General features: G+C 43.8%; 1 protein-coding gene across 2 annotated transcripts in view; it reads right to left on the bottom strand.

Moving 5' to 3' along the window:
* PELP1 (proline, glutamate and leucine rich protein 1) overlaps positions 1–18753 on the bottom strand; it is a 57315-nt gene that overhangs the window by 28714 nt on the left and 9848 nt on the right. For both annotated transcript variants that reach the window (XM_040346668.1, XM_040346667.1), the window contains exons 2-6: positions 18286–18353; positions 10551–10656; positions 8059–8208; positions 6985–7056; positions 4502–4561 (exon numbers count right to left, since the gene is read on the bottom strand). In XM_040346668.1, the coding sequence (XP_040202602.1) occupies positions 4502–4561; positions 6985–7056; positions 8059–8208; positions 10551–10656; positions 18286–18353 (456 nt within the window). The remainder of the gene's footprint in view (positions 1–4501; positions 4562–6984; positions 7057–8058; positions 8209–10550; positions 10657–18285; positions 18354–18753) is intronic.

Raw genomic sequence — 18753 nt, 5'->3', positions numbered from 1 at the left:
CTTAAAGAGGAAGAAAGTCACTGATGGTTTTACTTCCCCTTTTGCTACCTGCAAACCCTGCAAAGTAAAAGCATAATGGGCTAGTGGAAGTGAGGTGTCTCTTGCGAGACTAATGAGTAGATATGAATGTGGGGAAGTTAGAATGACAGAAGCTGCTAGATCTAATGGTGTTCACTGTACACATAAATAGCTTATAAAATGATCTTGCGCTAAAGATATATGAAATCAAATACGTGCAAACTGCAAATAGTGCAAAATAGTGGTCGAGTGCTATATATGAGCAAGGATGAGCTCTGGCGTGTTCGCATAGAACACGTGCAGAGCCCGCCAGGAAGTGTGCACGGCGCTGCGCTAATAACAGCCAGGGAGACATTTCACGATCCCTGCAGCCGAGCATCGGGACAATGTCTCCCTGCCTGTGATTAGCACAGCGCCGTGCACACTTCCTGGTGGGCTCTGCACGTGTACTATGCCAACACGCCGGAGCTCATCCTTATATATGAGGAATGCCAAAAAAGCTCACATATAATGTATGGTAAGCATACATATACCGATCCACAAACAGATATGATACAACATCCAAAGGTGATCAATATATAAAGTGTCACTGTGCAAATAAATAAAAGTGCAAAAATACAAAAGGTGCACCAATGTACACAATATGGAAAATGGTTCAATATTGCAATATGAAAAAGATGGGTGAAAGTAAAGTTTTTAAAACGTCCCATATAATGAATAAAAGGGACAAATCTTCTAATATCTCCAAAGTCTTGATGAGAGTATTTCCTTAATTGAAGTATTGAACCATGGTGTCTGTCCTTCACCAGTCTCACAGAACTCTCACCTTCCAGATACAATATAACAGGCACATCAACTTTTTTTCTTCCACTCCTCTCTATTATCGGATAACAGGATACCGTATTTATCGGTGTATACCGCGCACTTTTTTGCCCTGAAAATCAGGGCAAAATCGTGGGTGCGCGATATACGCCGATACCCGAGCCGAGTTTGAATACTGCGCCGGCATATACCGAGCGCAGTACACTCGTGTATAGTCGGGCAGTCTCGGCTCCTCTCGCGCTGACGTCCTGGACGTACAGGACGTGAGCGCGAGTGTAGCCGAGACTGCCCGACTATACACGAGTGTACTGCGCTCGGTATATGCTGGCGCAGTATTCAAACTCGGCGCGGGAAAGCAGGAAACGAGCGGGGAGGACGCCGCAGAAGGACACCGGAACCCGACGAAGAGGACACCTGAAGCCGCAGACGGACGCTGGACCCGACGAGGCCGCCGATGGATGCTATACGCGGGAGTGCGCTATACCCCAATAAATACGGTAATTAAATTGATATCGCTACTAATCTCCTTTATCCCATACAGTCTCACCGTCCATTTGCTGTTCTACTCACTTTGGCCGTGCATTGGAAGTCAAGCCATCCATTGAGAGATCACCTTTGGATGTTGTATCATATCTGTTTGTGGATCGGTATATGTATGCTTACCATACATTATATATGAGCTTTTTTGGCATTCCTCATATAGCACTTTACCACTATTTGCAGTTTGCACATATTTGACTTTATATATCTTTAGCGCAAAATAATTTTATAAGCCATAATGGGCTAGTATGCATCGCATACTAGCCCATTATGTGACACTTCCCTGCAAACAAAGCCCACACTTTCCCCTGTGTAGGCCGCGTTCATCATCATCTTTCTTCCAGATCCGCAGACTCCGACTGAATGGACGGAGTCACGTGACGTCACTCCCACAAATGCGCATGGGAGACGTCAATCATGGCACTTGCGAGTGACAAATGGCACAGAGATCCGTTTATTCACAGCACATGCACCGATGACATCATCGGCGCACTACAAGGGAAACATTTTGTGAAAGGCCCACGTTTTGGAGATATTTCAACTACCTATAGGTAAGCCTTATTCTAAGTCACACAAAAGGGTTTACAACCACTTTAAAGTAGTAACCCTAAAAAACAAAGATCCTGTTCCTTTAAGGCATAATCTATACCACAGTGCTTGTGCTGTGTAAATTGTCCCTTCCTATCTTGCAGTATACCTGGCTGATCCTACCTGTTCCTGTGTCCCCCTGTCTGTGCGGACCATGGTAATTCATGACTACTGTTGTCAGCCTGCTGCGTGCCTCCGTCAGCCTGCTGCGTGCCTCCGTCAGCCTGCTGCGTGCCTCCGTCAGCCTGCTGCGTGCCTCCGCCAGCCTGCTGCGTGCCTCCGTCAGCCTGCTGCGTGCCTCCGTCAGCCTGCTGCGTGCCTCCGTCAGCCTGCTGCGTGCCTCCGTCAGCCTGCTGCGTGCCTCTTCCCTCTCCCTGCTGCCTGTCAGCATGAGAGGGGTTCTGCTCCCCACCGCTCCTGCCGCCATATAGCTGCAATATGCAGCAAATATACATGTACCCTCCTCCAGTTTATGCCGACATTAACTACAGTGAGGTTTTTTTTATTTTTTTTTATGAAAAGGTTAAATACCTTTTCCCACACTGCGCGGTCACATTATCCCCCTGTGCTGGCCGGCTGATATCACAGGGGAATCTCAGCCCCTCCAGCTTCTCTGTATAGTTCGGGGAAGACGAGCGGAGGGGGATCATGTGATCGCACAGCTGTGGGAAAAGGTATTTAGCCTTTTCATTTTAGAAACGTACACACTATAATTAATGGTGGCATAATCTGGAGGGAATACATGTAAAGTCACAGTGAGTATACAAACACTATAATTAAGTGAGCTATGCTCGTCTGGAATCATGGAAAACCTGTACACACTTTGGTCTAAACCACATTAGTATACTGCAAATATCATCATGCATGACAGGAGGAGAGGATAGAAATTAGCACTTTGTTCTTTCACAAATACATTTTTTTGGAGGAATAAATATTCACTGTCCTGACTGTAGCATCGCCCTAAAGAACTCTACGTGACCGTGTCCAGCGTTGAGAGACAGTGCCATAGAAGTCTGTGGGGCTGTAAAGCGCAGGCGTGGCCAGAATGGTGAAGAATTGTGGCGCTGGATGCAAACAAACATGGCCATCAGTAAGCAAGGATCAGTCTACAATCAGTCTGGTGAAAGGAGCAGCTATTAAAGTGGTAGTTCCCCCTCCAAAAATGTTTTACCCTTAGGTTGATGCTCATTTTGTCTAGGGGAATCGGCTAGTTGTTTTAAAATCGACGCTGTACTTACCGTTGTAGAGAGCGATCTTCTCCGCCGGTATGGTGTTCGGGTATGGGCGTTCCTTCTTGATTGACAGTCTTCCGACAGGCTTCCGAAGGTCGCATCTATCGCGTCACGATTTTCCGAAAGTAGCCGAACGTCGGTAGAGCCGTGCCGACTTTCGGCTACTTGTGACGCGATGGATGCTACCGTCGGAAGACCGTCAATCAAGAAGGAACGCCCAGTCCCGAACACCATACCCGGAAGCGGCGGAGAAGATCGCTTTCTACAACGGTAAGTACAGCGTCGATTTTAAAACAAATAGCCGATTCCCCTAGACAAAATGAGCATCAATCTAAGGGTAAACATTTTTTGGAGGGGGAATTACCGCTTTAATTCCCAACAAAAGGTAGATCTCCAACTTTCCAGGATTGCCTATGTCAACAGTTGATCGTTGCTATGCTTCGTAGTTTACAACTAATGAAGATCATCTTTAAGGTGGAGCTTATGAATGTGAAGGAAGCCAGTTCCAGGAATCTGTAACCCGTGGGTTCATTACAACTTTAAAGGCCGCGGCTGGGCTATAGCCGACTGGAAACTGAGCTTGCCCTTCTGGTGGCGGATCTTCACCTAGAGTGTGCATTATCTGTGAAAGTCACGGTGGTGATTAGGAGCATACCGTACAAGATTAGATCAATCTGGGTGCACAGTGAAAAGTGCACCTTGTGGACTGTACACAGATGTTTAACAACTTTTAGTTTCAGTGGACTTTAAAAGTTTTTGGTGCAGTGGCGCAGCATGCATCTGTGGAGGCAGAGGGTAGGTTAGGTCTTAGAAAAAGGGGCAAAACAATGATAAATACACTTTGTTTTAAAATGCACTTATCGTTTAACTTACTTTACATAGCTATATTTTTTTGTTACCATGGCAATACAGTCAAACAGGCTCTCCTTTGCTCACACGCTGTCTCTGTGTAAGGAAAGGAGAGCCATTCGAACAAGCAAAAATCTGTTCTGTTTACATCTGTGATTGCTTGTGACTGGACACAGCGATCACATGGCAAAGAACCGCTGTGATTGTCCCTTTACCCCAATCTTTGATTCACGGTTTCCGAGGTACACAGCGGTCACAGAGTGATTCCGATGCACACAGGACGATGTCCCAGAACTGGAAAGCCCCGCTGTAGGTGTATATCGGCTAAAGCGCAGCTAAGGAAGTGGTTAAACACATGACAATACTGGCAACATCAAACTGATCTCTTTTTCTGTTATACCCAATCATCTACAGTATTTTGTTTTCTTTTCCTGTGAAAAATATAGTTTTACCTCTTGAATCTGAAGACTTTCTTCATCCAAAAGACTCAAGAAAAAGGCAGTGAGTTTCCCCTGCAGAAGACACACAATAATCAAATAAAGTACTAGATGTAAATACACAATAACATGGCTATTCATTAAAGCAATGGAAAGAGCCAAGGGAATTATTTTATATATTTTAAAAAGCACAACCACTTTTGCATTCAAATTTGAGAAACCCCCACTATAGGCTGTGTTGTTCCCAATATCAAGTTAATACATAGGGCTCTACAGCCAGCATGTATTGTTCAGAAATATTTCCAATGTGCTTATTTAGAGACATACAGTGGTTCCTTGGATTACGAGCATAATTTGTTCCAGAAGAATGCTTGTAATCCAAAGCACTCGTATATCAAAGCGAGTTTCCCCAAAGAAGTCAATGGAAACTCAGATGATTTGTTCCACAGGGACTTCTATTGTATGCAGTACCGCATGTGGCCAGAGGTAGGGAGGGGGCGCCAGGTGCCAAAGACACTCAAACACTCAGAGAGGCACGGAAACACTCGGGAACGGAGTGTTTCCGAGTGTCACCGTTGCCCCGGCACCTCTGTTCAAATGCGGTACTGCACACCCCAGAGGCTTGCATCCAGCTCGTTTTGCGAGACACTCGCAAACCAAGTCAGGATTAAAAAAAAAAAAAAAAAAAAAGCTTGTATTGTGAAGCGCTCGTTAACCGTGTTACCCGCAATCCGAGGCATTACTGTATTTGTTTAATAGCCAACCATATGCTATGAGGAAGGCATCGGCTGTAACGGGTGGGTTAGCATTTTATTGGATCCTGTTATGCAAAAATAAAGTCCTTTGACTGAAGAAGCTATTGGGTTGCTGACATATGTTTTCTACTATGAAAGCACCAATCAAACCTTGCTCTTTTTGACTCTTTGTTAGGGAAGGCAGTGTGAACATCTAGCTTACAAGCGATGAGATCTGACAACACTCTGTAGACAGGGTTAATTATGGTTATGATAACCTTACATTGAAAAGGGAAAGCTAGGTAGGATACATATTGAAGTTACGCTATGTGAATGACAACATGTAACAAATATAATGTAGGTGTTATTCCAATTATCCACAATGATGCAGTGAAACATGAATACATCCAATAATGTCGCCAAGATCAACGGACCCTGCCCATGCATGACATTGAGCCAACATGATTGATGGATTAGGAACCCAAGGGCTTGTAAAATGCGGGTCAAAGACGGGCTTGATAACTACCCTATTTATTGGCATATAACACGCACCTTTCCCCCCCTAAAAATAGAGGGAAAATCATGAGAGCGTGTTATATGCAGATAAATACAGTAATTTGTTCAAGCTAAAAATTAAAAGTGCTCAAGGTTGGTGCAGCTTCTTATATTATATTATTATTAGTATTAGAGAAATGAGAGTACTCACTATCAACAGAGGACAGATTCAGAAAGGCCAAAGTTCAGTTTTAAAGCGGGGGGGTTCACCCTAAAAAAAAAAAATGTCTAACATTACATCCAGCTCACTACCGACATTGCCAGTATGCCAATTTTTTTTTTTGCTGTACATACCTTGTAAAGCTATTTTCTTAGCCGGCTTCCGGGTAGTGCCTCCCGTGGGAGTGGGCGTTCCTATGCCGCAGTTAGTGATTGACATGATGACAAACACTATCCCCCCTGTCGCATAAGGAGCTTCACGAGTTGCCGCAAGAAGCCGAACGTTGAGTCAGCGCCATATGGCGCCTGCGCACCGACGTTCGGCTTCTTTCGGCAACTCGTGACGCTCCTGATGCGACGGGGGGGGGGGGGGGGGTATATAGTGTTTGTCATCATGTCAAATGTCAATCACTAACTGCTGCATAGGAACGCCCACTCCCGCGGGATTCACTACCCGGAAGCCGGCTAAGAAAATAGCTTTACAAAATATGTACAGCACAAAAAAAAAAAATCGGCATACTGACAATGTCGGTAGTGAGCTGGATGTAATATTAGAATTTTGTTTTTAGGGTGAACCCCCGCTTTAAGCCTGTCACCCTTGAAGTAGTATTATACTTTGTTTTTTTTTAATGGCCCCTGGGTGGTTTATGCCACAATGAGCTTGTTATGCACATTATAGCTGACCTTCCTTTCAAAACCCTCCAGCGTTGTGCTTTCTCCAATCCAGCTGGTCCCAGGTGCTTCCACCTTCGCTCGGCCTTCCTTCCGGGTTTCCTCTCTCTGACTACTGGGATGGCCAAGCCGCAATGACATCACTCCCACATGCAAATCTCGATTACATTACCACCGACAAGCAGGAGATACATTTAAGACAGAAGGGCCACTCTTCTGTTATTAAAATCTAGCCTGTCAGTGTTTTTTTTTTATTTTAGACTTTATTATTGCTGTAAAGAGCTCTGATAGTTTAAATGGTTGTTTATGAGCACAGGAATAAGTTTGCTAGGCCATAAGCATTTCTAGTTCAAAGCTCCCAAGCCACAGATACAATACCCGCAGGGCTCCACAGGCTCGGGGATATGTGATCAGGCAGGACCGGATCCCTTCTAGGGCTGGCATCAGACACTACACAAAAGAAAAACACAATCAGGATTAAAAAAACAAGAGATTTTTTTTTGCCTGGCTTGTTCATAAAGAAGAGACATGCAATCTGCCCACAAACTATAAACAACATAATTGGCTGCTATGAGCAACATAAACTTCAGCCCCACAAATATTTTAAAGTGTTTCTCCACTCTATTCTAAAAAAATGACTAGTTCCCGACAGCCTCCTGGCTCCTCCTGTCCTCACTGCACTTACCTGAATATGTTTAGAATCATCCGTTGCCCATGTCTGCCAATGTACACAGCACCAAAAGCCGTGTAGCAGCATAATGTGCGCAATTGCTCATTGGTCAGTAGTCATGTGACAGAGCTGGCCAATGAGGGTCTTTACTTTTGGTCATTGGTCAGTGCTGTCACATAATGCTGACCAACGACCTCAAGTCATTGGACACATTATGCTTCTGGGGCTGTGCAAGTGGATTTAAAAGGAGTTGTAAACCTTCGTGTTTTTTCACCTTAATGCATCCAATGCATTAAGGTGAAAAAAAGACCTTGCGGTGTCCAGCCCCCCCGCTTTACTTACCTGAGCCTCGAATTTCCGTGGGTGCAATCCCGCGTCGCTCCCTCCACAGCTTCTCAGTTTTTCATTGGATAGATTGATAGCAGCGCAGCCATTGGCTCCCGATGTTGTCAATCAAATCCAATGACGTGGCCGCCGGGGGGGCGGGGCCGAGTCATACACTTGACGGCTATGGCTGCAAGTGTATGACACGGGAGAGTGCCTGCAAGGTAATCCCCTCGGTGGAGAGAGCTTCTCAGAGGGGGATACCTATTGCGGGGAGGAGCCGCCGTGGGACCCTAGAAGAGGACGATCGGGGCCACTTTGTGCAAAACGAACTGCACAGTGGAGGCAAGTATGACCTGTTTGTTATTTTAAAAACAAAAAAACTGAACCTTTACAACCACTTTAAGCATGCATGCATTTTTTTCACGAGTCAAGCTGCACGTTTCCTAATGCATTACCTGGCGTCTCAGGCCCAGCAGTGAAGTAAGAAGTCCTGGGACCTGATTGGTGGAGATTTCCCGTGATAATTCTGGCAGTGCAGAGGAATGCGAGAGAAGAGAGCGTAGCACGAAAACCGCCAAACTAATTACCCTGGGGGGGTCCTGGGACTGTAGAGAGCAAAGAAAAAAGGGACAAAATTAATACAAAGCCAGTTATGTTTCTACTAGGAGCATGGGGAACAGTAGTAGCACAATCCATAATCCTGGGATTATGTTTATTCAATACAGCATTAGGAACTTCATACAGAACGGAAGTCACAACACAGGTACAGCTCCAAAAATGTGGCGGTCCAGCCTGCATCCACCCACCCAAAATAATCCAGATACAGGTCTGGGCCCACATAAAGCACATTATATATGGTGATCAGCAGTTGTTATTTTCACTAGCAGAAGAACTGCACAAAAATAGTTTGTAAACAAGCATGAATGTCCCCGGGGTTTATTCCTACAAGTCAATCCCACATGCCCCATGCTGCCGCAGGCTATTCCATTCATGGCTATTTTTACAAGTATAATTTTACAAGTATAAACACAATTTATCTATGGAACATTTTACACTCTTATGTCATTTAGCAAGAAAGGTCAAATAACAAAATAGTCCAGCATAGAAGTTCTTGCAGTATATTGCCCCAAAATGAACCCTAGCCTCCCCTTCATTCTTGCACAGTTGTACAAGATCCTCTCCTATCCTGAAATTACTTTCTCCAATTTCACTGCACACTGCGAGCTTCACAAAGTGTGCGTTAGAAATTGCAGCAAGTCAGGTAGAGGCTAGAGGGGGGGGGGGGGGTTTCAAAATGATTTCTCAACAAAATAAAAAAGCGTGGAAAACAAATGTAGAGAGAAGTTTGCTTTGATTACTAAAAATGAGCTAAAATGATTTTTCCGTTTGTGGTGCCCAGATACAGTTTGGTTCCGCTTTTAAGTAAACATTATCTACCAGTGAAGGGCACAACAACAGATTTGTTATAAAGCGGATCTTCACTGTATCTAAGCACCACAAACGAAAATGCTATTTAACCACTTGAGATCCGCGCTATAGACAAAAGACGTCTACAGCGCGGCTCTCAAGTGCCGAGTGGACGTGTTTTTCTGTGCATTACCCGCGCACGCCACTGGGGGCGCGCAGCGGGTAAACACTGTGCCGGTGCATCGCTGGGAAGCCGATGCGTGTACCTGGCGGCCGCGATGTCCGCCGGGTACACGCGATCGTTGGTGACAGCAGGGACGTGGAGCTTTGTGTGTAAACACAGAGCTCCACGTCCTGTCAGGGAGAGAGGAGACCGATCTGTGTCTCTTGTACATAGGGACACAGCATTGGTCACCTCCCCCAGTCACCCCCCTCCCCCTCCACAGTTGGAACACACCCAGGTAATACATTTAACCCCTTCCTCACCCCCTAGTGGTTAACCCCTTCCCTGCCAGTCACATTTATACAGTAATTAGTGCATTTTTATAGCACTGATTGCTGTATAAATTTGAATGATCCCAAATTTGTGTAAAAAGTGTCCGATACGTCAGTCGCAATATCGCAGGCCTGACAAAAAAAAATAAAAAATCGCAGATCGCCGCCATACTAGTAAAAAATGAATCATACATCTATCCCCTATTTTGTAGGTGCTATAACTTTTGCGCAAACCGATCAAATACGCTTATTGCGATTTTTTTTAACAAAAATATGTAGAAGAATACGTATCGGCCTAAACCGAGGAAAAAAATATATATATTTTTTTTTAAAAAAATTGGGATATTATAACAAAAAGTAAAAAAAAGTGTTTTTTTCCCCAAATTTTCTGTCTTTTTTTGTTTATAGCGCAAAAAATTAAAAATAAATCGCAGAGATGATCAAATACCACCAAAAGAAAGCTCTATTTGTTGTGAAAAAAATGATAAAAATATAATTTGGGTACAGTGTTGTATGACCGCGCAATTGTCATTCAAAATGCGTCAGCGCTAAAAGCTGGTCTGGACACGAAGGGGGTTTAAGTGCCCAGTAATAAATTGGTTAATTCTTTTTTACTATTCATTGCAAACACTCCCATCCATCCACGTCTCTAGGCTTCATTTTGTTGAAAAAACACTATGAAAAACAACCCCTAGAGTTTCTGGCTGAGGGCAGATCAAGCATTCAGGAGGGTGTGCTTTGCTGAGAAAATCCCTTCTCCCCTCCTGAAGACTCCTGGGATATAGGACATCATTTGCCTAGGCAAGAAACCAGGACGTAACTAAAGTAATAGGAAAGTATATTTACTTGTTTTAGACTTTTATATCCGTTTCCCAATGCTAGCAGCAGGAGGATTAAGAATAATCAATGTTGATTGGGAGAGCAAAGCTCCACTTTATTGCTACCCTCCTCAGCATATACTGTACACTCTTATATGGCCAAAAGTTTGTGGACACCTGATTATCACACCTTTATGGGTTTGTTAGACATCAATATGGAATCTCACCTGTATGACCTGCAAGACGCTGCGAATCCAGGAGATACAATGCTGCTGGAATATATCTGTAGGAGATTCTTCAACAACCAAGGACAAGAGAGATAAGCCCTCGATCCTGAAAAACAATGACAACTTTAAAAAAAAAATAATAATAATAATAATAATGCCACAGAAGCCACAGGAACCACAGGAACGAGTCATCTTACATTTACAATCCATCAATTTAGGAATAGCAACCCTCAGTCTAGGTATTGAGATGGTCCTTTGTGAGCTGACCTTCACACCAACAGTTTTTGTGGGTGTTTGCTCATTAACCACTTGATACCCGGATCAAAATGCAGGTAAAGGACCCGGCCAGTTTTTGCGATTCGGCACTGCGTCGCTTTAACCGACAATTGCGCGGTCGTGCGACCTGGCTCCCAAACAAAAGTGCCGTCCTTTTTTTCCTACAAATAGTGCTTCCTTTTGGTGGTATTTGATCACCTCTGCGTTTTTTTTTTTTTGCGCTATAAACAAAAATAGAGCGACAATTTTGAAATAAATGCAATATTTTTTCCTTTTTGCTAGAATAAATACCCCCCAAAAATATATAAAAAAACTTTTTTTCCTCAGTTTAGGGCGATACGAATTCTTCTACCTATTTTTGGTTAAAAAAAAAAATCACAATAAGCGTTTATCAATTGGTTTGCGCAAAATGTATAGTGTTTACAAAATAGGGGATAGATTTATTGAATTTTTATTAATAATTTTTTTTTTACTACTAAATGGCCGCGATCAGCAATTTTTTTCGTGACCGCGACATTATGGCGGACACATCGGACAATTTTGACAATTTTTTGGGACAATTGTCATTTTCACAGCAAAAAAATGCTATAAAAATGCATTGTTTACTGTGAAAATTACAATTGCAGTTTGGGAGTTAACCACTAGGGTGTGCTAAAGGGTTAAGTGTGACCTCATATGTGTTTCTAACTGTAGGGGGGCGGGGCTGGACGTGTGACATCATTGATTAGCAGGGGGCTCATTGCGCCTGGGGCTCTTCTTCAAGTGGGGCTATTCTATAAGTGGAAACACTTCTGCCTATGCACTTGTCTGAAGAATTCTTCTCTGTCTCTTTACAGGTATGTTTCAGCTGTCTGAGATCCACCCAGAATTGAAAACGGATGTGTTTTCTCTAGTTTAAATGTCTATGGTATGTTTCAGCTGTCTGAGATCCACCCAGAATTGAAAACGGATGTGTTTTCTCTAGTTTAAATGTCTATGGTATGTTTCAGCTGTCTGAGATCCACCCAGAATTGAAAACGGATGTGTTTTCTCTAGTTTAAATGTCTATGGTATGTTTCAGCTGTCTGAGATCCACCCAGAATTGAAAACGGATGTGTTTTCTCTAGTTTAAATGTCTATGGTATGTTTCAGCTGTCTGAGATCCACCCAGAATTGAAAACGGATGTGTTTTCTCTAGTTTAAATGTCTATGGTATGTTTCAGCTGTCTGAGATCCACCCAGAATTGAAAACGGATGTGTTTTCTCTAGTTTAAATGTCTATGGTATGTTTCAGCTGTCTGAGATCCACCCAGAATTGAAAACGGATGTGTTTTCTCTAGTTTAAATGTCTATGGTATGTTTCAGCTGTCTGAGATCCACCCAGAATTGAAAACGGATGTGTTTTCTCTAGTTTAAATGTCTATGGTATGTTTCAGCTGTCTGAGATCCACCCAGAATTGAAAACGGATGTGTTTTCTCTAGTTTAAATGTCTATGGTATGTTTCAGCTGTCTGAGATCCACCCAGAATTGAAAACGGATGTGTTTTCTCTAGTTTAAATGTCTATGGTATGTTTCAGCTGTCTGAGATCCACCCAGAATTGAAAACGGATGTGTTTTCTCTAGTTTAAATGTCTATGGTATGTTTCAGCTGTCTGAGATCCACCCAGAATTGAAAACGGATGTGTTTTCTCTAGTTTAAATGTCTATGGTATGTTTCAGCTGTCTGAGATCCACCCAGAATTGAAAACGGATGTGTTTTCTCTAGTTTAAATGTCTATGGTATGTTTCAGCTGTCTGAGATCCACCCAGAATTGAAAACGGATGTGTTTTCTCTAGTTTAAATGTCTATGGTATGTTTCAGCTGTCTGAGATCCACCCAGAATTGAAAACGGATGTGTTTTCTCTAGTTTAAATGTCTATGGTATGTTTCAGCTGTCTGAGATCCACCCAGAATTGAAAACGGATGTGTTTTCTCTAGTTTAAATGTCTATGGTATGTTTCAGCTGTCTGAGATCCACCCAGAATTGAAAACGGATGTGTTTTCTCTAGTTTAAATGTCTATGGTATGTTTCAGCTGTCTGAGATCCACCCAGAATTGAAAACGGATGTGTTTTCTCTAGTTTAAATGTCTATGGTATGTTTCAGCTGTCTGAGATCCACCCAGAATTGAAAACGGATGTGTTTTCTCTAGTTTAAATGTCTATGGTATGTTTCAGCTGTCTGAGATCCACCCAGAATTGAAAACGGATGTGTTTTCTCTAGTTTAAATGTCTATGGTATGTTTCAGCTGTCTGAGATCCACCCAGAATTGAAAACGGATGTGTTTTCTCTAGTTTAAATGTCTATGGTATGTTTCAGCTGTCTGAGATCCACCCAGAATTGAAAACGGATGTGTTTTCTCTAGTTTAAATGTCTATGGTATGTTTCAGCTGTCTGAGATCCACCCAGAATTTGAAACATTGATGTCTGTTTTGTTTATGTCTATTTGATAATACTGGCATGTTATTTTTGCTTAACCCTCTGTAGATCTGTCCACCTTACAATGCTTTATCATCTCCTCTGACTTACCCTAATCATGGCCCATTCATTTTATTGCCCTCTTGCTGATCTGTTTTTGAACTAAGAATTCTGCCCTGTTGATCAGCATACATTTATTACCTCCTGATTAGCTAATTGAAATGCACCCACCCCCTATCTCTGTCAGTATAAATGTAAGCATCCTTTAGGGGGAAGCATTAGCAGGGGGCTCATTGCGCCTGGGGCTCTTTTTCAAGTGGGGCTATTCTATAAGTGGAAACACTTCTGCCTATGCACTTCAGCGGTTGCACAAAGCAAAACAAACTTTTAGTTTGCTGTTCATGATCCAGGTATATATATAAAAAATTTTTTTTTTTAAATTCACATTCTTTCCCTTCGAAAATGCACTCTCTACCACTCCTTCTGACAGTTGTGTCTTCTATCCTCAAACTTTCTTCCAGTCACCCCTCTGGTCCACCCTACACCCTCTATATATCGCCCTCACTTCTGTCCTCTCCTTATTACTGCACTCACCAACTCATGCTAATTCTAAAGTCAAACGCCCAATGCTCCAAATCACTGGGGCAGGTCCACTCATATAAATCGCACTCCCACATTACCTCCCTCACCCTCCTGCTTCTCCTATCCTCTGGTGATATCTCCCCAAACCCTGGACCTCCTTCATCCAACTGTGCTCAACGCACCCATTACCCTACACCCTCTGGGTGCAGCCGCAATGCACACAATCTAGTTCCCATTTCTCTTCTTCCCATGACCAGACTCCCTTTCTCCTGCGCCATTTTGAACACTCGCTCTGTCTGTAACAAACTCACATCCCTCCACGATCTCTTTATCGCAAACTCATTTCATCTACTCGCCATCACTGAAACCTGGCTTCACGAATCCGACACTGCTTCTTCTGCTGCTCTATCCCACGGTGGTCTTCTTTGGACTCACTCCCCCAGACCCAGTGGACGCAAAGGAGGGGGTGTTGGAATCCTTTTAGCCCCACATAGCACCTTTCAGGTACTTCACCCACCTCCCTCTCTGTCACTCTCCTCATTTGAGGCGCATTGCATTCGTCTCTTCTCCCCAGTTTCTCTAAGGATAGCTGTGATCTACCGCCCCCCCGGTCCAGTATCCTCCTTTCTTGATGACTTCTCTGCCTGGCTACCCTACTTTCTCTCTTCTGAAATCCCCACAATTATTCTTGGCGACTTCAACATCCCTACTAATGCTAACACTCATGCAACTTCCAAACTTCTCAGTCTAACCTCCTCTTTTGACCTGAAGCAATGGATACATGCGCCTACTCACTCTGAAGGCAATACCCTTGACCTTGTTTTTTCCCACCTATGCACTCCATGCAACCTCTCCATCGATCCTTACCCCCTCTCTGATCACCACCTTATTAATTTCACTCTCTCCCTCTCCTCCGTCTCCTCTCCCTCCAAATACCTAACAGTCACTCGTAGAAACCTTCAGCATATCAACCCTTCTCTTCTACACTCTGTGACTGACCACCTCTATGACAAAATTGCACCCCTGTCCTGCACCGACCTAGCCACTTCTGTCTACAACACTTCACTTCTAGCATCACTGGACAGACTGGCCCCCCTCACCACACGCAGAATAAGACCCCGCCCCCTTCAACCCTGGCAAACTGATGATACTAGAAGTCTGAAAAAACACAACCGTGCTCTCGAGCGCCAGTGGCGCAAGACTAAGTCCCAGGAAGACTTCGTCCAGTATAAATCTGCCCTCCAAAAATACAATTCCAGCCTCCTCGCTGCCAAGCAGACTTACTTCATCACCCTCATTAAAAACCTATCATCCCGTCCCCGTCAACTCTTCTCTGCCTTCAACTCTCTCCTTCGTCCTCCACTGCCTCCACCCACTAACTCAATCAACGCCCAGGAGATTGCCAATCACTTCAAACAGAAGATTGATACAATTCGCAAGGAGATCTCTACTGTTCAGACATCCTCCAAACCTCACACCTCATGCACACAGGTACAGTCACTACTTCCCTCATTCAACCCCACCACTACAGAGGAGGTCGCTAAATTACTAACCAATGTCCATCTTACCACCTGCGCTCTGGATCCTGTTCCCTCACAAATGCTACGTTCACCCTCTTGCTCTATTCTACACTCTCTTACCCACATCTTCAATCTCTCCCTCTCTTCTGGCATCTTCCCTAACTCTTTGAAACATGCACTAGTCAGCCCCATACTTAAAAAGCCCTCACTGGACCCATCCAATCCTGACAACCTACGCCCCATCTCCTTGCTCCCCTTTTTATCCAAACTCCTTGAACGTCTAGTCTACAACCGACTGAGCGTCCACCTTGCTGACAATAACCTTCTTGATCCCCTTCAGTCTGGATTTCGTCCTCAACATTCCACTGAAACTGCTCTCCTAAAACTAACAAACGATATACTAACGGCCAAAACTAAAGGACACTATTCTGTGCTCCTACTCCTGGACCTCTCTGCCGCCTTCGATACGGTTGACCACCCACTCCTCCTCAAAAAACTCCACACCTTTGGTCTCTGTGACTTTACTCTTCGCTGGTTCTCTACCTACTTATCCAACCGCACCTTCAGTGTTACTTACAACTCTACTTCCTCCTCTCCTCTACCATTCTCAGTTGGGGTCCCCCAAGGTTCTGTTCTTGGACCCCTCCTATTTTCAATCTACACCTCCTCCCTGGGTCAGCTGATAGCCTCCCATGGCTTCCAATACCACCTCTACGCTGATGACACTCAAATCTATTTCTCTGCCCCTCAACTCACTCCTTCATTTTCCTCACGTATCACTAATTTACTATCAGATATATCACTTTGGATGTCACGTCATTTCCTTAAACTCAACCTATCCAAAACCGAACTTATCATTTTCCCTCCCCCACGTGCCTCTTCCCCTGATCTCTCTGTCAAAATTGATGGCACAACTATCAGCCCATCCCCACATGCCAAGGTCCTAGGTGTAGTCCTGGACTCTGAACTCTCCTTTAAGCCTCACGTTCAATCACTGTCCAAATCTTGCCGCCTCAACCTCCGCAACATCTCCAAAATACGCCCCTTTCTAACCAATGACGCCACAAAGCTCTTAATTCACTCCCTGGTCATCTCTCGCCTTGATTACTGCAATTCCCTTCTCATTGGCTTACCGCTGCATACTCTAACCCCCCTTCAATCCATCATGAATGCCGCGGCCAGACTTATTCACCTTACCAACCGCTCTGTCTCTGCTACTCCTCTCTGTCAATCCCTCCACTGGCTTCCGCTCGCCCAACGAATTAAATTCAAAATACTAACTACAACCTACAAAGCCATCCACAATTCTGCCCCCTGCTACATCACTGACCTTGTCTCCAAATACCAACCTAATCGCTCTCTTCGTTCTTCTCAAGACCTCCTGCTCTCTAGCTCTCTCATCACCTCTTCCCATGCTCGTCTACAGGACTTTTCCAGAGCCTCTCCAAGCCTATGGAACTCCTTACCCCAAACTATCCGTCTATCTCCTTCTCTTTCAGCTTTTCGAGGATCCCTGAAAACCCTCCTCTTCAGAGAAGCCTATCCTACCCACATCTAACAACTGTATTTTAACTTTGCCCACCTGATCACCCCCCACATCTACTACCCTCTGTTCCACTTCACCCTCCCTTCTAGATTGTAAGCTCTAACGAGCAGGGCCCTCTGATCATTCCTGTATTAAATTGTACTGTAACTATAATGTCTTCCCTGATGTTGTAAAGCGCTGCGTAAACTGTTGGCGCTATATAAATCCTGTATAATAATAATAATAATAATAATAATAATAATAATTGATCATGCTTCCCTATATCAGGGAACACACGATCAATGACAGCGACACAGTGAAGAACGGGGAAGCTGTGTTTACACACAGCACTCCTCGTTCTTTCGCTCCGGGGACCGATTGCGGGACTCCAGCGGCGGTCACAGAGTTTCGGACCAGGGGGCGCGCCCGCGACTGGGCACTTAAAGAGGATGTACAGGTACGTGCTTGTGCCCAGCCGTGACATTCTGCCGATGTATATGTGCAGGAGGCGGTCCTTAAGTGGTTAATGACCGTTTTGAGTTGAACTGTAAAGGTTCATTTATTCTTATTGACTTACATCTATTGTAATACATTTGAAACAGTAAATAAAAAGAAATTGATTTATTTTTTTTGCAAACATTTTTTAAAAACTCTCTAAAAAACATATCTGAATTCTGTCTCGTTTGACCCGTCCGCTATGACGGTCTGTGTTCACAGGAAGGAGTTGAACGATTGCTGGCCATTTTCAACCTGAAAGTTGGTGGTAACAGATGGTAGTGATGGAAAACAGAGGGTGAATAGTGCTAAGAAACCTTTCCCTACAGGATGGGTCGTTAATGAAGGGACAGATTATTATTTTAAAAAAATGTTTGTGTGAACATATTAGTATACATTTATACACACATTGTGATTATCACTGCAACAGCAATCGTTTGATCGGTCATGAATATATTTCATTTATATCAGCTGTGCCAACTCCAGTGATACTGTGATTGGCTGACAGCTATCACACAGTACAGGGTGATGTGATTGGCCCAGGTACCATGTGATAGCTGTGGGACAATCACAGCATCACTATAGGAACCACAGCTGTTATGAATTAAATGTATTCATAACAGCTTTGTTGACATTGTGATCACAGAGATCACATGAACCCTCAGCCGCGGCTGAGTACTGGGGCTTTGCAATACATTGTGTCTTGTGGACACAACGGTTACGGGAGTGGCGCAACAGTGCGCATGTGCTTAGCAATGTATATTTACGTTGCTGAGCCTGGCTGTACCACCTGTCCACAGTAAAAGTCTCAAAAAGAAAACATGCAAATGAGAACATGCAACAGGATCAAAAACAATGTGCTTCATCGTGGGGAAAAAAAAGGAAGTTGGACTTCTGTACCTGGTAGCAGCCGACACCAACCGAGAGTTACAGCTAGCCAGGAGACTTGGAAAGGAAGCAGAGGAACCCTAAATGATAAAACACAAGAAGCAACACATTAGCCCAACAATGGTTAATCAAATTCAACCATCCTCTATGCAAAAGTGATCATTCAGGTTAATGATATTTGCCGGCACCACATAGGTGCCATTTAGATGAATACCCACATTTGGGTTGCTATGAGTCGGCACTTTATTTTATTTTTTATTTTGTTAAAACCCAAGCAGGTTGATTTTTTTTTAAACCATCAACAAATTAAATCCCAACTTTATTGCTGTAGATCTGGTTTGTAGATACACAATTCTGGTAGCCATGATCCCTCCGGATCCTGACATTTTCCTAGATAATGTAACTATTAGAAACATCAGGATGACAAACCCACAACAGTAAAATCAGTCTGTATATGCAGTAAAGCATGCTTGTTATACT

Source organism: Rana temporaria, chromosome 3 (genome assembly GCF_905171775.1).
Source record: "Rana temporaria chromosome 3, aRanTem1.1, whole genome shotgun sequence".
Classification (NCBI taxonomy): Eukaryota; Metazoa; Chordata; class Amphibia; order Anura; family Ranidae; genus Rana; species Rana temporaria.
Note: the sequence above shows the minus strand (reverse complement) of the source record. Positions and strands in the feature narration are given on the sequence as shown.